We start from the raw sequence: 21,850 nt of genomic DNA, 5'->3' as shown, positions 1-21,850 counted from the left end.
GTGTACCCTCTTGAAAAGAAACAGTTTTTGTGATTTTGTATTTTATTTTCATAAAGTTGCTACGTTGTCATTGTGGGATGTTTTTTGTCGAATTTTGAGGGGGGGAATGAATATATATAAAAAAATACTAAAGATTTAAATGAAACTCAAGACCATATGATTTGGGATTTGCATGGTCATTTCAGACTAGCAGACATACAGTAAAACTAGATACTTGAGTGAGACTAGGACTAAATGACTTTTTACAGGGTGCTTTTGGACATGGACTGTGTCGTTTGGAACTTGCTTCAGACCCGGTGCAGGGTGCCGTGGATTTTTATTAGGACTACATAACTTGGACAAGGTGATTTTGGACATGGACCGTTGTAGTTTAGGACTTGCTGAAGACCTTAACCAGATTAAAAACCTTCTACTGCAAGGCTGAGTCAATATTTTCTTTGTTTTTCCTCTTCTTAGGGCATTATTATTTGTATTTTTTTTTTCACAAGTTTACAGATATGTCCGCTTGTGTGCACCTAAGCACTCAACGTGAACCAGTAAAAACCCGATATAAGAATAAACTCAACTGAGTTTTTTTATGCTTTGAAAACCATTGTGACGTACCTTCACACATTTTAGCACTGTAAGACGGTTGTTAATTAGATGTTCCTGCATATCATGTTTTTTTTTTTTTTTTTTAGGCCCAAGTAGTTTGGGACTTACTTGAGACCTGCACCGGGTAACTAAGAACTCATCAGAGCTAGGGATTTTCTCGGGATTTAAGACTAGTGACGAACGACTAGATACTCGCTTGGGACTAGAACGGCATGTCTTTGGCTACACAACTAGGAACCTTGACCAGGCAAACAGTGACTTCCACGGGACTTTGGACTATATACCAAGAGACTTGCTTGGACCTGGTGCCTATGACACTATGCGGCTCGAGGGCATTTTAGCTCATTTTAAATAAACAGATTCTTAACCAAATAAAGGCGACCGCACAGCGTCTCTTGGCATGACATCATTTGAGCAAACAACGAAGGCCAACTGAGCGTGAAAGCAAATAAAGCGGCGGCTCATCACACGGAGGATGGAGAGGAGTCAATGGAACTGTAACTGGAGGGGGGGGGGGGGGGGGGGGGGGTTGGATGTTGCAGCTCCAGTGAGCAGGACTAAGGGCCCTTGCGTCGTTGCCACAAAGCGTTAACCCAGCGCGGATGCTGACTTCGTTATGGAAATGAACCCGCTTCAAATAATTGGATTCCGTCCTTTGTGCGCCTTCTGTGATCATCTCGGATATTCAATCGGCATATGACAGATCATGACTGCTTATTTCAATTAGGTATGGCCATTCATTTGATACAATAGATGAGTCATACTTTATTGTCATTGTTGCGGAAAAAAATGAAGCCTCAAGGGACTCTCGGGACCTTTTGCGTCACCCCGTTAAGGCAGCAAAATCGGCCTGCTTTCCGTTGCGCCTTCTGTTGGTAGCCGCCAAGTAGTAAAGCCTGTTAAGCATACTAGCCGAATGCAGTTAGGAACGAACCCTACCCTAACCTGACTAACCCAACCCTAACCTCTAAACCCCAAACACTAACCTAACCCTTAAGATCCCGTAAAGCTTATTCAGAGTTTTGTACCTAAATTTATTAGACATTTAAATTGCTGAAAACATGCAAAAAAACGTGCTACGTAGTCCTCAATTGTAGACATATTACGTGACCTTTTTTACCTTTTCAATTGTCCTGATTTTTTGGGCGTGGCTAAAACAGGGGCACGCGATGCATTAGTTGCCCCTCACTCACTAAAAGAACCTTATGCGCCTTTGTTTGCATCAGCAGTTATGTGGCGCAATTGTGTCACGCAGTTTCTCGCTCGCGATGCCAACCCTCTGAAAATGCACCTTCCCTTCGGATAGTCTGCTGGTGTGGCTGCTTTAGAGCGCCTTGTTGTCTGCCGTGAGTGTGCACGCGTCATGGAGAGAAAGGCATAAGAGCGAGGGGGGGGGGGGGGGTGGAAATAAGTTGGATGTGTTACAGCCAGCTTGCAGACCACTGATGTGGCCGCTTTAGAGCGCCTCGTTGTTGGCTGTAAGTGTGCAATGCGCCACAGAGAACGGGAGAAGAGTGGGGATGTTGGGAGGGGGGGCGGTGGGGTCAGAGATGTCAGCCAGCAATGACAACGTAGCAAATTTATGAAAATAAAATACAAAATCACAAAAACTGTGTCTTTGCCTTACAGCGCCTTATTGTCCCGTGAAACGACACACGGACATGCAGGAGTCAAGTCATGCGTTGCTCAAAAGAAGTTGACGTTTCGATGCGGCTTTGGACGCGTTGGTGTTTTTAAAACACAAACTGGAACTGGGAATCGAATTGAGGGCCCTTTGGTCGCAGAGTTAATAAACACTTGCACCCTGAACCTTTCAGTCTACCTCGTACCCTAACCTTAAATCCGCTCAACTGGACGATAACCTGACCCACTAAACCCAACCCTAACCACTAAATCTAAACCACTGAACTGGACCCTAACCTAATTTGAACCCAAACCCCAACCCTTCTCTTAACATACTAAACCAAAGACCAGCCTCAAACTCAAAGGTATCTGACATTTGATGCACTTCTAAGTGTCAAAAGTAAGTTTCTGATATTAAATGTAAGTATTGGAATAAAAGATGTGGGTTATTTATTTGTTTTGTTTTTTTATTTAGTGTACCTCAGTGGTGTAATTGGAGATCTGTGTATTGGTTAGCGGTTCAGTGTTCCCGATGCTTGGACTGTTGACCAAGGGATCAGCCCCTAGCTAGCCTTGTTAGCAAGGATTAAAAACATCGACTGAATGGGTTCGTTAAGGTCATGGAAGTCTCAGAGAAACGTGAAGCAGCTTGAATGAATTCATTTTTTTCCCCCTCAGACGACTATTCATTCATTACACAATGCTGAGACATGTCGGAATCAGGCCTATCAGGCTCCAGGCTCCCGAGGGAGCCGGCGGCCACATTAGATTGTGTTGCCCTAGCGACCATGATGTGTGACATACGCTAACATTACAAAAAAAAAAAAAAAAAAAAAAAAAAAAAAAGCTTCCCTGACCTTCAGTGTTCACCAGGTACTGTACCATGGTTTATACTTTGTCCGATTTAATTTCACAAATTGTTTTGAACGGGGTCTGTATGGTAGACCTGGTTAGGTTAACGTCACCTAGTAGGATAGGCTATCTTGGCTAACGAGTGTTGTAGCGCGACGCTATCCACGCTAACACTTATGTATCCTCTCGCACGTCAACAAATTGCAAACAACTTTCATCATTGCCGTTGGCTCTTAATGCAGAATTTAAATAGTTTATCTTAGCGTAATCCTAAAACTAGATTTCAAGAACAGGGGTACCTTGAGTTACGACTGCCCCAATTTCCGAGTTTTCCCAAGTTATGAGCCGTCGCTAGGTTGGTTTTTGCTGTGCTGCAAGCTAAACTTTGAGGGCTTTCGATACACAGTCGTTTGAGTGAAGTCAAATAAAAAAAATAAAATGGCACAATTAAGTTTCTTTAACACCCTCGCAGGTGGGCAACGAGCGCCATCTATTTTGCGTGGATGTCTGCTTACGACAAAACAAAACGTTTATGTTTGAATACGAAAGCTTTCAATTCAAAGACCCACAATTTCCAGTTAATTTTCATATATTCCAAACTTATTCCCATTGAATAGTTCCAATTTGGAATATAACCAAAATTCCCATTTTGACTTCCAATGGAAATTTCACAAAAACGTTCCACCCCTTTGCAACCCTATTCTTGACCCTAGCCTAACGCTAATCCGAATTTAACATACTCCCCTAATGCTAATTTATGTTAGCGAAAGAGGGTTAAATTTAGGTCTTTTCAATGGTCATTAAATAGCACATTCTAACCATAATTGTCTTCTGTACACAACTCAACCATTGCAAAAAAAAATTTTTTTAAATAAAAAAGCTTTCTTCAAGTTAACCATCGGACGCTGATTGGCTAGGCGAGTTTTAGTCACCGGCGAAAGAAACATTTCATCCTTTTCAAAAACGAGAACTAAACATTTAATCCATAAGGCAAACAATTCTTTGAACAAGTTTATAAAACAGTGATTTAGTTACATAAATAAACGGATCAGTGTATCAAACATCAGTTTCATGAGCATGTCCACGCTGCGGTACAATCTTTTCATTTTATCTAGCGTAATAAATAACAGTATCTAAAACAAAAGCCACTAACGACGACACAGCTGAAATGATCATTTTAAGCATGCCCCCCCCCCCCCCCCCAAAAACAAAAAATAAAAGGAAGAAAAAATAAAAGACACAAACGTTTGGTAGTCACAGCTCCCATTTGGTTGTATGGAAAGCAGTTTTGAGAAATTACTCCGTGTAGTTCGTGTATGCAAAAGTTGTCCTGCTCGTGAGGACAAAGCGGGTACGACATGGACCTGGACCTGGAGCTGGAGCTGGATAGAAAGCATATGGAATAAATGCTGAAATGGTTTTTACATATGCGTTAAGACGACAAGGCAAGAAAGAAGGCTGCTCAGGACCACAGGAGAGGAAACATTTCTCAGGATGAAGCTCGGAAGTGAAACTTGAAGCAGTTTCGTTGGGTTTGCTCGCTCTTCCTTCCACAATGCACTCTGCTGGTCCACTTCCTGTCAAGTCCTCGTGATATGTTTTTTTTTGTTTTTTGTATTAAAAAAATACTGCAGCTTCAAGTATTGTGCCTCACATAGACTCTTCTGTCATAAATTAGCTAACATATATTTGTTGCCCATATATTTTTCATATTTACATATAAAATGCTTTTGTTCTCCTTTCTTCTTGTGTTGCTTTTTTTCGCCCAAGAGAAATCCCTGAGTTTTCTGTTAACGTGCAGCAAGCAAGCTAAACCCAATGAGGTTTTCCTGAATCTGGGACAGAACTGGAACCCAAGCCTGAACTGCGGCACCTCAACCCAACCCTTACCACTTGTCTATCCCTAACTTTAACATTAACTCGAGCCCCAACATTAAGTCAACCCTAACATTACCCAACTCCAACCCAAACCCCCCGAACTTAACCCAACCGCACCCTTCCCCAATTCTAACCCTAACATTACCCCAACTGGAATCCAAACACCAGCCGCTCCACCCTAACCCAACTCTACCCTTATACCACATCTATCCCTCACCTCAATGGGTTGAGGTTAGGGTCCCACCAACTCTAATATATACCGTAACCCCCAACCCTGACCATAACTCTACCCAAATCAAACCCCAACCCTAATTCTAACCCCAATATGGTGCCATAAAGCTGGATACTAAAAGAAGAAGAGGTACTGATTGGTCACTCCATTTGGTTCAAAGCCGCTCTTCTCTTTGAGGTTGTAAGCGACGGGCGAGGTGGAGGTTAACGTTTGTATTCAGTGTAAAATTCATGCATTCAAAAAACAAAAAACAAAACAAACCAAAAAAGCAAGTCTCACAGTCACAGATGCACCCAAGTACAGTGAACCCCCGCTACACTACGGTTCATCGTTGGTGGCCCCCACTATATTGCAGATTTTTAAGCGATGGTCTCTATATAGCATATTTTCATCAAGACAGGAACTGCGATAAACAGATTTACTGCAGTCTTTTGTCATTCACATCTCGGTCCAATCGCTTGAAATGTTCAAAGACTCAATAAGACTTTAGGTTCATTTCAAGTTGTAGGATAAAACTCAAGTAAAAGTGGCGTTTTGGTGTTTATCTTTCTTTTTGTTTTTCATCCGTCAGCCGAATCGCTCTCGCACGAGCATCATGAGTTTCTTTTTGCCCTTGTAGATCTGCTTGAGGTTGTCGATGAACTGCGTGAACTGCACGTGGCCGTCGTGTGCCATCAGGAAGGTCTCGCGCGCCTTGCTGAGGAACTCGATGAACTCGCCGTAGTGTCGCGGGCTGATGTGCGTGAGGCGCGAGTGCGTGGTGTTGATGTAGGCGCCGATGGTGGCGTCCAGCAGATGCCGCAGCGGCGCCTTGTCCAGCGACATCAGCTTCGCCGTGTTCCTGCGACTGTGCAGCGCCATCATGCTGGGCGCGGTCAGCGTGCACCGCCGCAGGATGTCCGACAGCACCGTTGCGCACTTGACGCTCTTCACCACCAACGGTATGACGGCCGCCAGCTCATTTTTACCCAGCGAGTGGCTGAGGCCGCACGCCCACAGGACATCGTTGATGGCCGGGTGTGTGTCCTGGTTGTAGCTGAGGTTCAGGTGCGTCATGGCCAACGTGGCCAGCTTGTACGCCCGCATCGGGTAGCCGCGAGGCTCCATGTAGCGCGCGATGGTGAACAGCTGTGTGTAGCTCATGCCCGTGGAGGCGGCGTCCAGCACGATCTGGTAGGCCGTCTCGAAGGCGACGTGGTCCTTCTCGCACAGCGTCAGGGCCGACAGGGCGCAGTTTTGCGGGTCTTTCGTGGCGCACTGTAGCGCCAGGGTCCGTGCCGAGTTGGCCAAGTTCTGCTGCTGCCGAGAGTCCACGTGGAGGCGCACGATGGTGCTGTTGGACATGATGCTGCTCGCCACCACGCTTGTCGCCTCTGTGGGTGTGAAGAGGGTGAACCAGCTCTGCATGATGCTGTCCAGTGCAAACACGCCTGAGACACATGGACAAGAGTGGAAAAAGCATGACATTTATTTTTTATTTTTTTATAAAATTTCAAATTCTGATTTATGGCTTACAACATCTGTGGCTGACGGCCTAAGCAGCCAACCCCTAGCAAAGTTGCCCTTATGTTAGCAACCCCGCAGGAGAAATTCGATTTACGGGGGGGAGCCGATGCCACAGAAGCCAAACGCCCACAGAGCTCATTTGCACTTGAGACTCCCCAGGGAGCGGACCGAAGACCCCCTCGGTGTTCACCCGAGTCCCCAGGGAGCACACCAGGGAGTATCCAAGAAGCTGATATGAGAAAATAGAGCTCCCCGACTTTTCCTCCTTCTGTATTCTTTCAAATGTCAACTCACCGACTTCAGTGGCACACGTGACGAGCCAGCGCACCATCTCTCGTCTCCGCCAGTTGAGGGTGGACAGTGTCATCCTCATCACCTACCAAAGAGTAGGAATTAGCGACGAACGGACAGACGACGGCGTGGTTTCGCACCACGAAGAAGTTGCGCCTTACCTGGAGGCCCAGTTCCAGAGAGACTTTGAGCAGCGTCAGGTCGGGCAGGCCGTCCATCATGGTGGCGATCTTGAAGGCGTCCTGGGCCAGCTTGAAGATGTGCGAGGAGGAGTGGATGTTCTTCTGGATGGACTCGAGCACAGTTTGCAGCTTGCGAGCATCACCTGACGACGAAAAAGAAAACTCTGAAATAACGAGACCGTCTAGGGCTGTCCTGACACCGAGTCTCCTTTCATGGAGGCAGATATGTTCCAGACCCACCTGCAACAGACGGAATCCACAATATAGAGTTACAGTATATGCCCAATTGTGCCACTCTATCACTACTGAAAACATGTATTGTTTAATTTTGCATCCCTAGGACCTCCTTTGCCTCAACCTGAGCCAGGAAAACTCCTGGCGGGTCATAAGGCGTACCTTTGGCAGCGGTGAGCATGGCGGACGCCAGTTCGCACTGCTGGGACTCAATGTGGCTGAGGGTGAACCAGCGAGGGTAACGATTGGCCACCACCGACACCATGTGATGATGCGAGCGGGACAGATCGCCGGACGTCACGCTGGACTCCAGGACCGGCAGCCTGGAACACACAGAGCGACACGATTAACAATTTGCCATCAAGCCCTCCTGCTCCGGGAACCTTTCGTTCTTGGTAAGTGTAGCTTCCTGGATCTAAAAGGTTCCAGTTAAATATGTTCAAAGCTTGATGGCCCACAAAGTTCTTGGACCTCTCAAAAGTGAAGATCCTGCTGTTAGGGCACATGGGGGCATATGCGTTCCACTTACCTCATGGCCCTCAGTGCAATCTTGTAGGCCAGCTCGGCGTCGTGAGGGAGCAGCGAGGTGAAGAGATACTTGGCGAAGGTATGCATGGGGACGCTCTCTCTGTACAGCAACTCGCCCAGACCGCTGTACGGACCAGCTGGAGCCAGCAGGAAAACACACATGGCGGAAAACGTCGGTGACGGAAATGACGTGTACCAAATTTCATGCTGCTGAGTGAAACTCAAAGGGGCTCGGGAAAGGACCAAAATATCCGCTCTGAACCAGGATCGGAGACTTCCGACCTTGTCGGGCATGGCTTCTTGAGACGTTTTTGGGAGTCTGCTCGTGACAGACTTGCCTACCAAATGTCATGTCGTAACTGGCTTCAGTGGCTGAATTTTCAAAACATTGGCGAACGCGGAACTTTCTGGGTGCCGTGTCGACTAACCGTCCAGCAAGATGGCGGCTTGCTTGCGGAAGACGTTGACCAGCACGTCGTCCGGCTCCACCTGCTGCAGTTTGGCCAGCAGCTGCTCCTCGTTGCGGCACACCTTCTCCTGCGCGTAGAGCCCGTCGGGCATGGCCCGCTGCTGCCCGAGGCCGATCAGCGCCACCTCCGCCGCCAGCGCCGCCGGCGTCTCTCCCTCGTCCAGCACGGCGTCCGTCTCGGTCTCCGTGAGGGTGCTGAAGAGGGTGCCCACGGGGTCCAGCGGGTGTCCCACCCAGCCCTCCAGGTTGGTGACGGAGGTCATGCCCTTGTGGAGCACCTCTGCGCGCACACGTGTCACGTCGGATGTTACAAGAGCGAGCACGGGTATGGATATTTTATTACAGAATTTATTTCTAATTAAATTAATTTGAAATCAAATGTAACATGGGCATAAACTATCATTTCATTATTAAAATGAACTGTTTGACAAATCTGGCCCACTCAGAATTTACATTATCAAGAGTACATGTACAGCCATGTTCTAAATGATACAATTTTACATACATTTCATTTTCCACATTTTATTAAATAGTTGGTCAATTAATTCAATCAATTAGAAAAATGAGAATGACTTACTATTCCGTTATTAAAATAAACTTTTATATGTTGCATTTTTTTTGCTAACAAAAAGTACTAGGATTTTTTTTTAAATGGATTTAGCCCATTAAATAAATTGCTATATGATTTCTTGCAATTCAATTTTACATATTCAATATTACTTCGTTCAATAAATTAGAATACACCTGAAAAATGTGCATGATTTTATTATTAAACTACACAAATTATTTGTTGCATTAATTTAGATGTTTTTTTGCCCTCAAACAGATTATAAAGCTGTATTTCATTTGTATTAATATCTTGTATTTATCTCATTAAATAATTTGTGAACTGATTAGCAAATTTGGTTATGTAATCATCAATACATTTGATATAATACAGTTGAAAGATTTGCATAAATTATTATTATTAAAATCAACTATTCTATTGCCTGAATTTAGCCATTTTGTTCCCTAAAATTTACTAATGAAAATGTTTTTTTTGTAATCTTTATTATGAAATTACTTATTGGGTTTATTGTAAATACAACAACTAATAAAATAATAGTAAAATAAATGATCTTTTAATACCCATTTGACCTTTTTAAATTCATCATACTTAAACTAATTATATATAATCCAACTAAAATTGACCATGGATTACTATTTTATTTTCAAAATCCAACTATTGTCAGTAAATAAGATACCTTTCTTGTGAGTGCGGAAGAACTCCAGCTGCTTGCGCTGCTGCCCGCGTAGCGTGTTGACCACGGCCACGGCCAGCCGGAGCGCCTCCTTGGGGTACCCGTGAGAACGCAGGGCGTCCACGCGGGCGCACGCCGTGGGGACGTGCTCTGAAAATCGGAATCAGATTTGTTGGCCAAGTGTGTTATAAAAGGCAAGGAATTTAACTCGCTGGTAATTGGAGTAATTTTAGTGCGACCTAGACATAGCGCAGATTTTTAAGCAATTGGTTTTTTTGGTTTTGTTTTTTCGCATTATAGAGGCAAGTACCAAGTTGAGCGACTTTAGTGTAGTACCACGTTGCGCCACAACATGCCAGGCAGCACTGAGGTCTACTGGAAGAGGACCATCGATGCTAATTTACCTTAGCCCATCTATGATGTTTCCCATTGTGCGTTAGCATTACGCTAGCATACTTTTGTTACACGGTTCGCTTTGTCTCACCGTGCCACAGGGGCCACCCCCGGCCGTCGAAGAGGTCCGGGTTGTCGTGGCGACAGCGGTCGACGTAGCGGTCCTCGGTGAGGATACGCTGCAGGTGGGCGTCCTGCCAGTGCAGGTCGCAGGCCTCCATGGCCCGCGTGAACACCGTGCGCTGAGGTGAGTCTGAAGTGGACGTGGTCAGCAACACAACGACAAAAGTCAAAGTGAAATCGATGTTCGTAAATCTCACCTTTGCAGCTACGAATAGCTCGTGGAGTCTCGTTTGCCGTTACGGATTTACCCGCATTCCCTTGCATTTATTATTGTGTAAATGCCAAAAGGCGCGTTTAATGACAATACTGTTTGTGCTAAGTGCTAGCGTACGGATTTGCCAGTGTGCGATGTCATGTCAATTTGTGCTATCGTGTTACTTTGGCTAGCATGCTAGCTACTACTATTGATGAGCCCCGCTCCTGATGAGGTGGTTTGTGTTGAATAATTTAACAACTGAATAGTCGTTTATGTAACATGGCTTCATTACGGTGTACATGCTAGATGCTTGGTGCTGGTGCTTTATGATCCTTCTCTGCTTTAAAGGCTTTGCTACCATCGTGTGACATCTATACACAATTATGAGCCCCCATTTAGGGGTCTGTTAATTATTCGTGAATTTTTACTATTTGCGGTCAGGCTTTGTTCTGATCTGCCATGAATAGTGGGGGAATCACTGTACTGTATTTATTTTGTCTGACTGCGCTTGACTTTGATTTCCTTCATTTGAAAACATACCTGTACTTTCTATCCCTTACTTTGTCAAAATAGGTCGTCTTTGTTTCAGTGTGCCAAGTTATCAAAACATGTATTGTATACTGTAAAAATCCATTCTTACTTTTTACTTTTCGACTTTCAGTATATTTCCGAGTCTGTACTTTTATTTTAGTAAAGCATTGATTCACTACTTCTATCCTTACCAGTCTTTTAATACAAACATTTCTGTACGGCGCTAGTTGACATCTGTGCACTACTTGTGAAGGACTATATGTTAACAAGTACTTTTACAATGTCACTAGTACTAGTAGCTTGCGGTTTTCAAATAATGCAGTTTTGCCTCACGAGTGTAGTTGTCCGACTAGTATGCCAAAGTTGTTTTACTCGTGAGGACAAAGAGTGTGCGGCACGGTGAACGACTGGTTAGCACATCTGGCTCGCAGTTCTGAGGACCGGGGTTCAAATCCCGGCCTCGCCTGTGTGGAGTTGGCGTGTTCTCCCCGGGCCTGCGTGTGTTTTCTCCGGGCGCTCCGGTTTCCTCGCACATCCCAAAAACATGCATGCTAGGTTGATTGGAAACTCAAAATTGCCTTTCGGTGTGAATGCGTGCGCGAACGGTTGTTTGTTTCTATGTACATGAACCTTATGCTGGCTATCAAGGATATCGAATAATGGAAAAGCCGCTCCAGCATTTATTGTATGTCCACAAAATGAGCTCCTTAAGGTTCTTTGTGGAGAGAGTCACCTCCCATGCCTGTTTACGTTTAAAAAGAGTCCCGGTAGTCTCTCACCGGGATTGGCGTTGTGTCCTCGTGGTATGGCGTTGGTGATGTTGCTGAGCTGGCTACTGCCCTGGTTTCCGTCCTCTAGGGGGCACACGTCCACGCCGTTCCAGCGGCGGAGCTGCCTGAGCCACCCCGTCTTCTGGTCGGCCTTGCAATGAGGGTTGAGGACGATGCACATCCACAGCGCCCCTGCAGGAACACGCATGCATCACCTCATCATTTAACGTGTTAGCATTGTTAACATCCTTCGGTAGCATCTGATATTGTAATTTGACTATTCTGAAGAACCCCATTAGATAGAACTGTATACACTGCTAACACATTAGCATTGTAGCATTGTTAGCATTAGCAACTATCGACTAATCCCTGGATGCGCACTGGACAGAAAGAAACAAAAATTATATATTTTTTTATATATTTATATATTATTTACATTCTGAAAATGTAGTTATTATTCTTATTCTATTTCTATAGTGACATAATATATTTTACACAATTTTTTTTTTTTATATTTACCATGTTTTACAGGTATTATATAACAATGTTATTTTTTTTATTAGTTGGTGAATCAAGTTTGCTCAAATTATTACAAATAAATTATTGTTTGTTTCATAAAAACAAACAATTCTATACATACAAGTACAAACGTTGTTAACCTAAGTATAATTACAGGACTTATAAATAATACCATACATTTAAAAAATACATATCCGTATAACATTTGTAAAATATCTAATTCATTATGACCAAATAAGTAATATAATTAAAACATGATAATTAAAATATCTATTTGATCTTCTAATAATTGCAAGTACCGAGTTCATCCCAGAGCTGCCTGTACTTGTCGGTCATGGTGGTCCCCTGTTGGCGCCACAGTGCCAGCCGAGGGTCCCCCATGAACTGCTCCGTGATCAGCGTCAGCATACGGGCGCCGTTGGAGTCCCGCATCTTCAGCATCTCTCGCACCTGCGGCCAAACAAAAAGCGGCATTGTGGGTAAACACATCGGAAGAGGAGGGTTTGGGGTGGTACTTCAGCGGGGGTCCTCTTGCCTTGCTGAAGAGGAGGTTGAGCTGCTTGCCGGATCCGTGGTAGCCGCCCTGAGACAGGAAGAGCTTGACCTGCTCCTGGACCTGCTCCTCGTCCAGATGCCAGCAGTTGTCGTCGTCCACGCTGGCCCCGGCGGTCGGGTCGGGAGCGCCTGTGGAACGCCACACGACAGTTCACCGTCACGTCACGCGGTGCTCCGGGTGGAAAAAGTCGAAGCGTTCTCCGATGGCACCGCTAATAAACAAACCGCTTACCGGTTTCAAGGTATACTGCAATTTCAGAAGTCAGGAAAATAGCAATCTATGATATTGTAAACAGAGTAATAACATAATTACATAAAACGTAAAAGAATTCAACAGTTTGTGCATGAGGATTTAATGTATCAATTCAATTCATTCTGCCGCTCCTTGTGGCGTGCCTGCCTTGGCCACTGGGGGCAGTATTACACACTTCGTTTGTATTCACATTTTCATTATCATCAGTGACTCCATAAGATGCAATGATAGCAGTCTTTTTCAAGAGTATAAAGAATATATGACTGAATTCATTCTACTCAAACATATGTCTAAATAGCAAAATGAAAGCAAGTGGTGTATATATATATATATATATATATATATATTTTTTTTTTTATATTTTGAATGATCGCACGCGTTTTCGGTGCATCCCGACGTGAACGCTGCGCTCACCGTGCACCTGGTTGATCTCAGAGTTCTGCGACAGGATCTCGTCGGCCAGCTTCTGCGCGGTGGGCAGCACCTCGGTGTGGTGCACCGTGATCAGGTATTGGACCAACTTCTGCAGCTGGTCGCGGTTCATCTGGAAGAGCGTCTCCGAGATGGGCAGCCGCAGCTTGACCTGCTCGGGGCTGCGCACGCGGTACAGCGACAGCGCCACCACGTGGGCGCAGTAGAAGATGTCCTTGTTGCCGCAGCCGCACGTCACCGCCGTGATCTTGCAGCGGTCGAAGCTCACGCTCACGTTGCACAGCAGCTCCGGCTCCGAGGGCGTGGCCGGCTCGCGCACCGTGCCGCTGAGGTGGAAGCCTGCGCGGAAGTAAGAAAACGACGGTAAGTCACACGTTTGATAACTGAATTCCCACCGAAACGGATTGCAACAAAAAACGGAACAGACAAAACATTTTCTGCTGGACTGTTTTCAACTAGGATAAGAATGTTGGTGCGATACAGTGGAGTCAACTACTATGCCACCGAAACGGCTTTGCAATAGAAATTGCAACAAAAACCAGAAACTAAGATAATAGTTTTTGGTTATAAGAGCAACACAGAGTATCGTCGACAAGTTTGCCGCCCAAATGGGTTGCAATAGAATATTTTGTGCGGGACCATTTTCAACTAAGGCAGCAAGGCACTTGGTGCAATCGCAATATGTGCAACACAAATTATCATCAGTGAGGATCTAGTTGGCCACAATAGTGTTTTTTATTTTTTTCTTCTTCGCCTGTTAGGTCAAGCAGAAAGGAAGATCCGTATCCCTTTTATGCCAGAACAGTTTTAATGTGTCACAGTGAACTTTTTTAGCCGCCAATCTCATTTCTTTGTATTCTGATGGATATTTATTGAGAATTACCGTCGTTCAGGCGAACTTAATAAAGTTATTAAATGGGAGTGTCAGAAAAAACAAAGGAGAGTGACTAAATTATATCGGAAAAGAAGACAAAAGACAAAGCACGAGCTGTAAACAAAATGAGGAAAGTAAAGCATTATATAACTAGTACAATGACACATTGGTTGAGTGTTGTATGGGTCAGTCGTGCTACACACCATGCGAGGGAAGGACAGGACAATATAGGACAGGACAGGCACAGCTAATTAGCTGCTAACAGTTAGCCCTCAACCTAGCATGGCCATTCAAGGCTTGTTTACGTGTCCCTCCTCCCAGCCTCAAGTGGCCACTCGAGCACACAAAGCGCACCTCGGCCCGGAAAGCGCTCGTTCCCGCCTCAACGGGCGGCTTTGGCCTTTTTTGTCGTTTTCCAAATGCAGAGCACGACCTTCCCTAGCCCCCCCCCCCCCCCCCCCCCCCCGCTGGAGGAAGGAATTGAGCGTGGTTGCCGCGAGCCGCATGACGCAAGCGGGCCCAGAGAGGAAGCGCGTGACAGAATGCTGAGCTCAGGACTATGGCTCGCCGCCAAGCCAAACCTCCCGGCGCACTCAGCTGAGAGCGTAGAAAGTTTTTTTTTTGTTTTTTTTCCCCCCCCCTTCTTCTTCTTCTCTCCTCCGCCTCGCTCCGTTACGTCAGCGGTTCAGCTGCGGGCCAGGCGTGACGAGACCCGGGCCGCCTCGACGGGGAGCAGACGGGAAGGCGGCGGAGATTGACGCTTGCCTCGTTGTTGCGTTGTACAAACGCTTTGTGAGTTCCACCTTCGCTCAGTCTGCAACTTCAATGCACTTAGCAGTTCAACATTTACAGAGCCCTTGAAACGGGTCACTGTTGCACCAGAAACTGTGTTAGCTTACTCGGAAATGATCCAGCACAAAACTTTGGTCGTGGCTCAGTGAGCTCGCGTCACATTTGGCCAGTTTTAGTTCAGTGTGAGCGTCTGCTCCTTGCGAGTGTTTTCATTTTGCATTTGCGCGTTGGACTGTTTGTTCTGCTCAGTGGGCTCTCCTTGCCCACTTGTGAGGGCATCACGGTACTGTTATTTCTTTATTTTTTTCCCCCTTCCACTCAATCAAAAGTCACATTTTGACTTTTTTTTTTCCCCCTTTCTTATAAATATATACTGTATAGTAATATAATCAATAATTTCACCCTATGTCGCAGTTTTTTTATTTACTTTAGGGGTTAGCTGAAACTTAACCCCCTGCGATAAACGAGGGTTTACTGCGAGAGTAAACTGAGTTACAAGCTTGGTTACGGAACAAATTAAACTCAGAAGTCAAGGTACCACTGTATTTTACAAGATGTTGAAGGACAGTAAAATGCAAATGTAAATATTTCAGGGAAAAAGTGTTTGTTGGGCTCAGTAATTGATCACAATGGTTATCTCAATCTGAGCCAGGAAAAACCCTCTTCTTGATCCTTGTAAATTCAGAAACCAGGGTCTTATTTCGGCCGCGATAACGTACCGTGGAACTAAAATGCAGACAATAGTTCCCGCGGTCCCAACACACAATAAAGCTAAAGAATTAAGAAGATAACTGGGCCTGAAATATCCCCACAACCTCCTGATTGTTGGGGGGGTTCTTGAGGAGCCTGATTAGCCTCCAGAGTGGGTCAACATATGGGGGAGCAGCAGAAGCAGGCAAGTGGCTTTGACCGCTAAGGCCATTAGTGTGTGCGTGCGTGTGTGTGTGTGTGTGTGTGTGTGACGAGCTGGACCCTGTTCAAATTAAGGTCAACCAGGATTTGGGTTAACCGGGTCAATCTGTGGACACCAGCCGCTTAGCACGCTAGCATGCTAATCAATGGCGAAGGCGGCCGAGGAATTCCCCCAAGGAGGTGGCTTTCGCAACACAACGCTCCTGAGAATGCGTGCTCTTGTTGTTTTTAAGTCGCATTGACAATGGTTAATTTGTTTGTGTTTTTTTTTTTTTTTTTTTACACGTGTAAAAGGTTAAGAACGCACGTTCTGTAGTTTTTAAGTCTTATTAGAAAGGGTTAATTCATAAGGACTTTTAACAGGTTGATATTGCATGCTCTCTTGTTTAACTCTTTTTTTACAATAGCATGAAAAGTTAATGCATGCGGGATTAGTTTTACGTCCTAAAAGGGATTAATGTATTTTTCAATTGCATGACGATTAAGGTGCTTTTTTTTTTTTTTTTTTTAGTATTATTAACAGTTTAGTCATCTTATTTTACACTCGTGTGACAGCTGAGAATCTTAAAATGTGACTTAAAGCATTACCTGTATCCATATGGCTGCATTATACTGCCCCCAGGTGGCCAAAGTGCACATCTCAGCAGGAGCAACGCAAGCTCCAATGAATTGAAGCAGAAAATTTGCCAAATTTATGTTATTACTCTGCGTTTTTATAATGTACAAGATTATAGAGTGCTATTTTCCGGATTATTATATTGGGGGGGGGGCTGGAACGGATTAACGGCATCAATGGCGATGATGGTTTGAGATATGAGTGTTGCAAGTGTGATCGCGAACAAATCAAACTCCTATCTCAAGGCACTGCTGTATTAATATTTTTATTGCTATCAGGCAAAAAAATAAATAAATAAAATAAAATCAGACCGGAGACGTTCACTGGCCACTCCCATTAGTCACACCTGACAGATTGATGGAAGAGTATGATTTGCAGTAACCCCTCGTTTTTAACGGGGACTAAGTTCCGGACCACCCCCGCAATAGAAGAAACCCCCCCTCATCCCCCAAAGAAAAACGGCACTGCCAATTATGCACGATGTGAATACGAAGAAAATCCGCAATGCACTGAATCCGCAATAGGTGAACCGTGATCTCGCGAGCGAACACTATATAGGCAGCCGCATATCATCAATTGTGAGCCACAGCGTCTTTGTTTGCGGACACGCAGGATGTCCATGTCACGAGACAGCGTGTGTGTGTTTTTCAATGTTGTTTAAAGATAAGACGTTTGTACACGATGTGCTGGTGTGCGCCGGTTGCGCGCGGTCACGTGCGATAACGTGTAATAGGCGCACATGACCACGCGGTCGGCGGAGGATTTTTTTTTCTCCTGCTCCAGAGACTTAAATGACCTAACAAATGAGCGTCAGGAGGTTTATGAAATGCGATTAAGCAGTTTCATGGTTCACTCGCTATAATTAAATGATAACAAAACACATTTTTCTGAAAATAAAATTATTTCACAAAATACAAGAATTTGTCAAAAACTATTGTATCAAATCACAGGTTGATTATGATGACATCAATAATAAAGAAAATACAAAATGAAAATGAATTTTTATTATTTTTGTTTTTATAATTTAATATATTGTTTTGGTTTGTCATAAAGGTTAATTTGCAAATAACCTAACTTAAAATGTTAAAAAGTGTAACTTAAGAAATGGACAATATTATTTACATTATATAATGCAACAAAATTAGAAGTGTTCGCTTGATTTCCTGTGGGGGGAAAAAAAAGGTCTCTTGGGGAGGGCACTTTAAGCTCCAGGTCTCATCTATGTTATTTTTTTTTTGTCTGAATAGCAGGATTGTGGTTAACGTTTTTACGGGAAAAAGATGCCGAGTCGACAAGCAGGCGCATGCCGGGCACACAGCAGGCTGACTTAGGAAAGTGACTAATGCTGCTTCTCATTAACAATAAAACTGAAAATCAGGTTGGACTCGCAATGCAACGACGACGACGACGACAAAAACCAGCTTGCACAAGGAGAACCTGATCACTGGTGATTAAAAGGTGCCGGTGACCAGAGTACAATGAATTAGTGAAAGCCGAGAGCAGGAAGTCGAGGCGTTTCGTTGTCGTTCCACGACCGGCAAACGCAAATGAGAACAACAACACTGGCTCATCTTCGATTAGAAAAAAAAAACGGAAAAAAAAGACGAGGTGGAACAAAACATTATTTTTTTTTTTTTTTTTTAAAGCATCCACAAAACTTGCTTTCAAATACAGACAAGTGTCGATACCAGTGCCTAAACTGTACGTCTGTATTCGTACTCGTAGAAATGCTCCGATACTATGGCACTGATACCACGTCAAAGGCCAGACATGATGATGGTGTTAATGTACAGTTGTCCTGTCAGTTTGCTTTTATAACTTGCGGTGTTCTCAAGAAGCACTTTTGTATTTATTTTTACTTAATTTTATAGTAACACGGCATCTATCGTCCGACTATCCACCAGACTCCATGCTGTTCTTCATCTCTTATCTACTTACGTGTTCTACTTTTGCATAGTGCCCCCTAGTGTTCAGACTGAGAGACCACATAACTGAAATGTTACAGGCGGGGGCTTTTTTTGGGGGGGGTGGCAAGACTTAGCAAAACATGCAGTTAGATCTTAAAATATCAGCAATGATGAAATGTTACTCTCAAATGTGTTATATTCGAGTGAAACGTTTTTGTTTTGCAACAATATTTGATTAAAATGAAGACGATGTAACGGCATTGTCAAATTTCGGCACTTTTAGCATTAAGCATTAACTCTCGACTAAGCGTATCTGTAAGAAACCTGTGTACAAACTGTCTCGACTTCCTTGTGCAGTGAAACGTTCTGGTTTTGGATCCGACAGGTCTAAAAAGGTCTACTCTAGAAGCGTAAACCACTATTTGCGATCTATTCTAAAACGTAGAAGCTGTTGAGGAAGCTCGAGAAGCAGCCATGGACACGCGAGAAGTTGGTCTAGAAGTTCTGTAAGGTACTGGTCCTAAAAGCCGCTCGAGAAGGTTTAGAAGCTTCTGCAACAGACTAGAAGCCACCACTACGCATAATGCAGGACATTCTAAAAGCTGTTAAGGAAGCTCTAGATTGAAGCTGGACTGGAACTTGAGGCTGCTCTGGATGCTCTTGTACAAACTCGGCAAAACCAAACAAAAACAAAAAAACGTGTGTGTGTGTACAGTTTGGTGTGCCGCCGTGACGGCTGTGCGGCAACTCATTTCCTCAACACACCGGCGAGGTGTGTGTGTGGGGTGACATCTCTTGTTTATTGCTTCTTGGCTCTGATTAGTCAGGAAATCCTCACCTTGTTTGCTTACATCCGCCAACGCATGCTAAAACAAGAGTCCTAGTTCATGGTTTGAAAAGGTTTTTGGGTCCAGGGCCATCTTAGTTACAGGGGATACATGTTTTTTTATTTTTTCCCCAAGGACACCCTCCAGGGAGCCCAGTTTGAGAAGCACCCATGTAGCTAATTCCAAGGCTTGCGCACAAAGGCCAAGCAGATGTGTAGTGGACGGCATTAGCATTCCAATGCAGCGTGCGGAGTAAATGGGATTACAGGCCCCGAGGTGTGCGAGCCCGGGGGGTGGGGGGTGGGGGGTGGGGGGGACGGGTGTAATCAAAGGAAAACGACTGTGGACCAAGGCGGATTCCTTGAAGGATCCCGCTCATCCCGTCCGATTACACATAACGCGGCCCCCAAAACCAATCGGCTCCAGTTTGTAGTGTGAAATCACACACACCCCCCACACCCACTTTGAGAAAAGCTGCTTTGTGCTCAATATGCTTCCTCTTGACACGTCTCTTTCCTACTTGACGATGGTCGTGGAATGTGCCTTTTTTTGTTTGTTTGTTTGTTTGCTTGGGATGGTCAGCCGAACTTCAGCAGAGCAGAAGCCAGAATTCTGAAAACCTATTTACTGCACGACTGACAATTTGTGTCGTCGCTGCGTGGATCTGGTAGTACCGCTTTTTGCCACAACATGGCGGGCAGCACTGAGCACTGCTGGAAGAGAGGCTGAGTAATTCACAGCAGGAAGAAGAGGCAGAGAAGGCAAAGCTAATGAGCTCAGTAATAGTCGTCGTTCCCCAAAAGCAGAGATAATATATCGTTGCCGATGTCAGGCGGAATCCTCGCACATCCAAAAAGAAAACTTTTCAGGGAATTAAAAAAAAAAAATCAAAATAAAAAAATCTTCGTGCTTCGTTCAAGTTGGTATTATACCTTATATTTCTAATCAGTCAAAGTGAAATTAAAAATCGGTTTTACAAGAGTGACACGTCAATGTGTGCACGCACGCCAAACCCCCAAGTGTAAAAAAACAAACAAAAAAACGAATACTTCAGAAACCCAAACGCCTGTGGCATGTCATCTTCATGAGTGACGCAATCACGCAAATTCACCTCCACCGCTCATGAGCTTCCTTCTGCAACCGAGCATTTACAGCCACAGAGTTTAACAAAACCAGCCTACTCAAATGTGTCGAACTTTCAAACCGTTTTCACTCGTTGTCGTCTCAAAAAAAACAACAACAAAAAAACCATTCAGACTTAGAATGTAGGGAACAAATACATGTAAAACTGAACCGAGATGGCAAACAATTAGTCCCAAAGAAAATTCCAAAAAGTGAACAATCAATCAACGTAAGTGCCCATCATCACTTTTGCTTTGTTCTTCGTCATTATGCTTATTTGTTGATACGGCCAAAACCAATCCCACTTCTTGGAAACACAAAGGAACACTTTGCACCTTTATGACATCAGGTACAGGAGGGCTTTAGTCTGTCCACCCTCGTCGTTGCCCCTCTTCCTTTCTTTCTATAATCTTGCGCTCATCGGGAACCTCGTAAATATTCATGAGGGAGTCGAGGAGGTTGACCATTGTAAAGAAACTGTCAAAGCACGGGGGGGTTCCTTGGGGAACAGAATTTGCCAAATGAAGAAAAGCTTGTTCTCCAATGTCATGCCTTGGTAGACCACAAAGTTCAAGACCAGACCAGTTGGTGCAGCCAAGACAAACGCTTTCATTCCAGTCGGGTATGGTTTGTCGGGTACATGCTGGCGTACTGGGAAGCGACCAGTAAATGGCACCGTTTGCTCGTCAATGTACCATTTTCTTGTTCTCAATCATTCTTGCCTTACTTTGCTCAAGAAGGGCTTGATTCTCCACAAGAGACAACTTTTGTTTTTTTGCCATTATCTAAAACATCATGGTCATCGATGATCTGAATGGAATTTATTTGCTTGTAAAACTGATTTCTGCCACAGTCGGAACTCTGGTGTTTGAGGCCCAATATATGTGAATGTTCGGATATCCTCGGCAGCTCACGTAAATAAATACAAATCGAAGAATGTCGTCAGCGGAATTCAGAGCTGCGCCAGAAAAACAGAACAAGAAAGAGGCTACAAATGTCCACTAAGGAGGACATTTTTGAAACTGAAATTCTATGTTAAACTGTGAATGAGTGCGAATGGTTGGTTTGTTTCTATGTGCCCTGCGATTGGCTGGCGACCAGTTGAGGGCGGACCCCGCCCCTCGCCCACAATCAGCTGGGATGGACTCCAGCGCGCCCGCGACCCTAGTGTGGAGAAGCGGTGCGGAAAATGGATGGATTCCACACAAGACAGCAGAAGCGCAAATAATGACCTCGTCTCCCTTGGCGCAAAAAGGTTGCCAAGAGGCTCCAAAGCGCCCCTTTGTGCGCTTTCATTTTCATTCTATTTAGGGCGTTTAAAGCTTGCAATGGAAATGCAAAGTGCCCGAAGCAGAAGGCGCTGCTTCCAAAGCCCCGCTCACACATTCCCATTGAGAG

General features: G+C 44.7%; 1 protein-coding gene across 1 annotated transcript in view; it reads right to left on the bottom strand.

Annotated features, from left to right (window-relative positions):
- Positions 1-4,066: 4,066 nt before the first annotated feature.
- zswim6 (zinc finger, SWIM-type containing 6) overlaps positions 4,067-21,850 on the bottom strand; it is a 20,447-nt gene continuing 2,663 nt past the window's right edge. Inside the window, exons 2-13 of the mRNA XM_061697511.1 lie at positions 13,385-13,741; positions 12,698-12,846; positions 12,462-12,612; positions 11,653-11,835; positions 10,115-10,276; positions 9,634-9,780; positions 8,349-8,669; positions 7,922-8,057; positions 7,555-7,715; positions 7,138-7,301; positions 6,980-7,061; positions 4,067-6,609 (exon numbers count right to left, since the gene is read on the bottom strand). Coding sequence (XP_061553495.1) covers positions 5,747-6,609; positions 6,980-7,061; positions 7,138-7,301; positions 7,555-7,715; positions 7,922-8,057; positions 8,349-8,669; positions 9,634-9,780; positions 10,115-10,276; positions 11,653-11,835; positions 12,462-12,612; positions 12,698-12,846; positions 13,385-13,741 — 2,876 coding nt within the window. The 3' untranslated portion in view covers positions 4,067-5,746. The remainder of the gene's footprint in view (positions 6,610-6,979; positions 7,062-7,137; positions 7,302-7,554; positions 7,716-7,921; positions 8,058-8,348; positions 8,670-9,633; positions 9,781-10,114; positions 10,277-11,652; positions 11,836-12,461; positions 12,613-12,697; positions 12,847-13,384; positions 13,742-21,850) is intronic.

The sequence above is a fragment of the Phycodurus eques genome, chromosome 15, assembly GCF_024500275.1.
Source record: "Phycodurus eques isolate BA_2022a chromosome 15, UOR_Pequ_1.1, whole genome shotgun sequence".
NCBI lineage: Eukaryota > Metazoa > Chordata > Actinopteri > Syngnathiformes > Syngnathidae > Phycodurus > Phycodurus eques.
The sequence above is the reverse complement of the archived record's forward strand: the minus strand, read 5'-3'. Positions and strand labels throughout refer to the sequence as shown.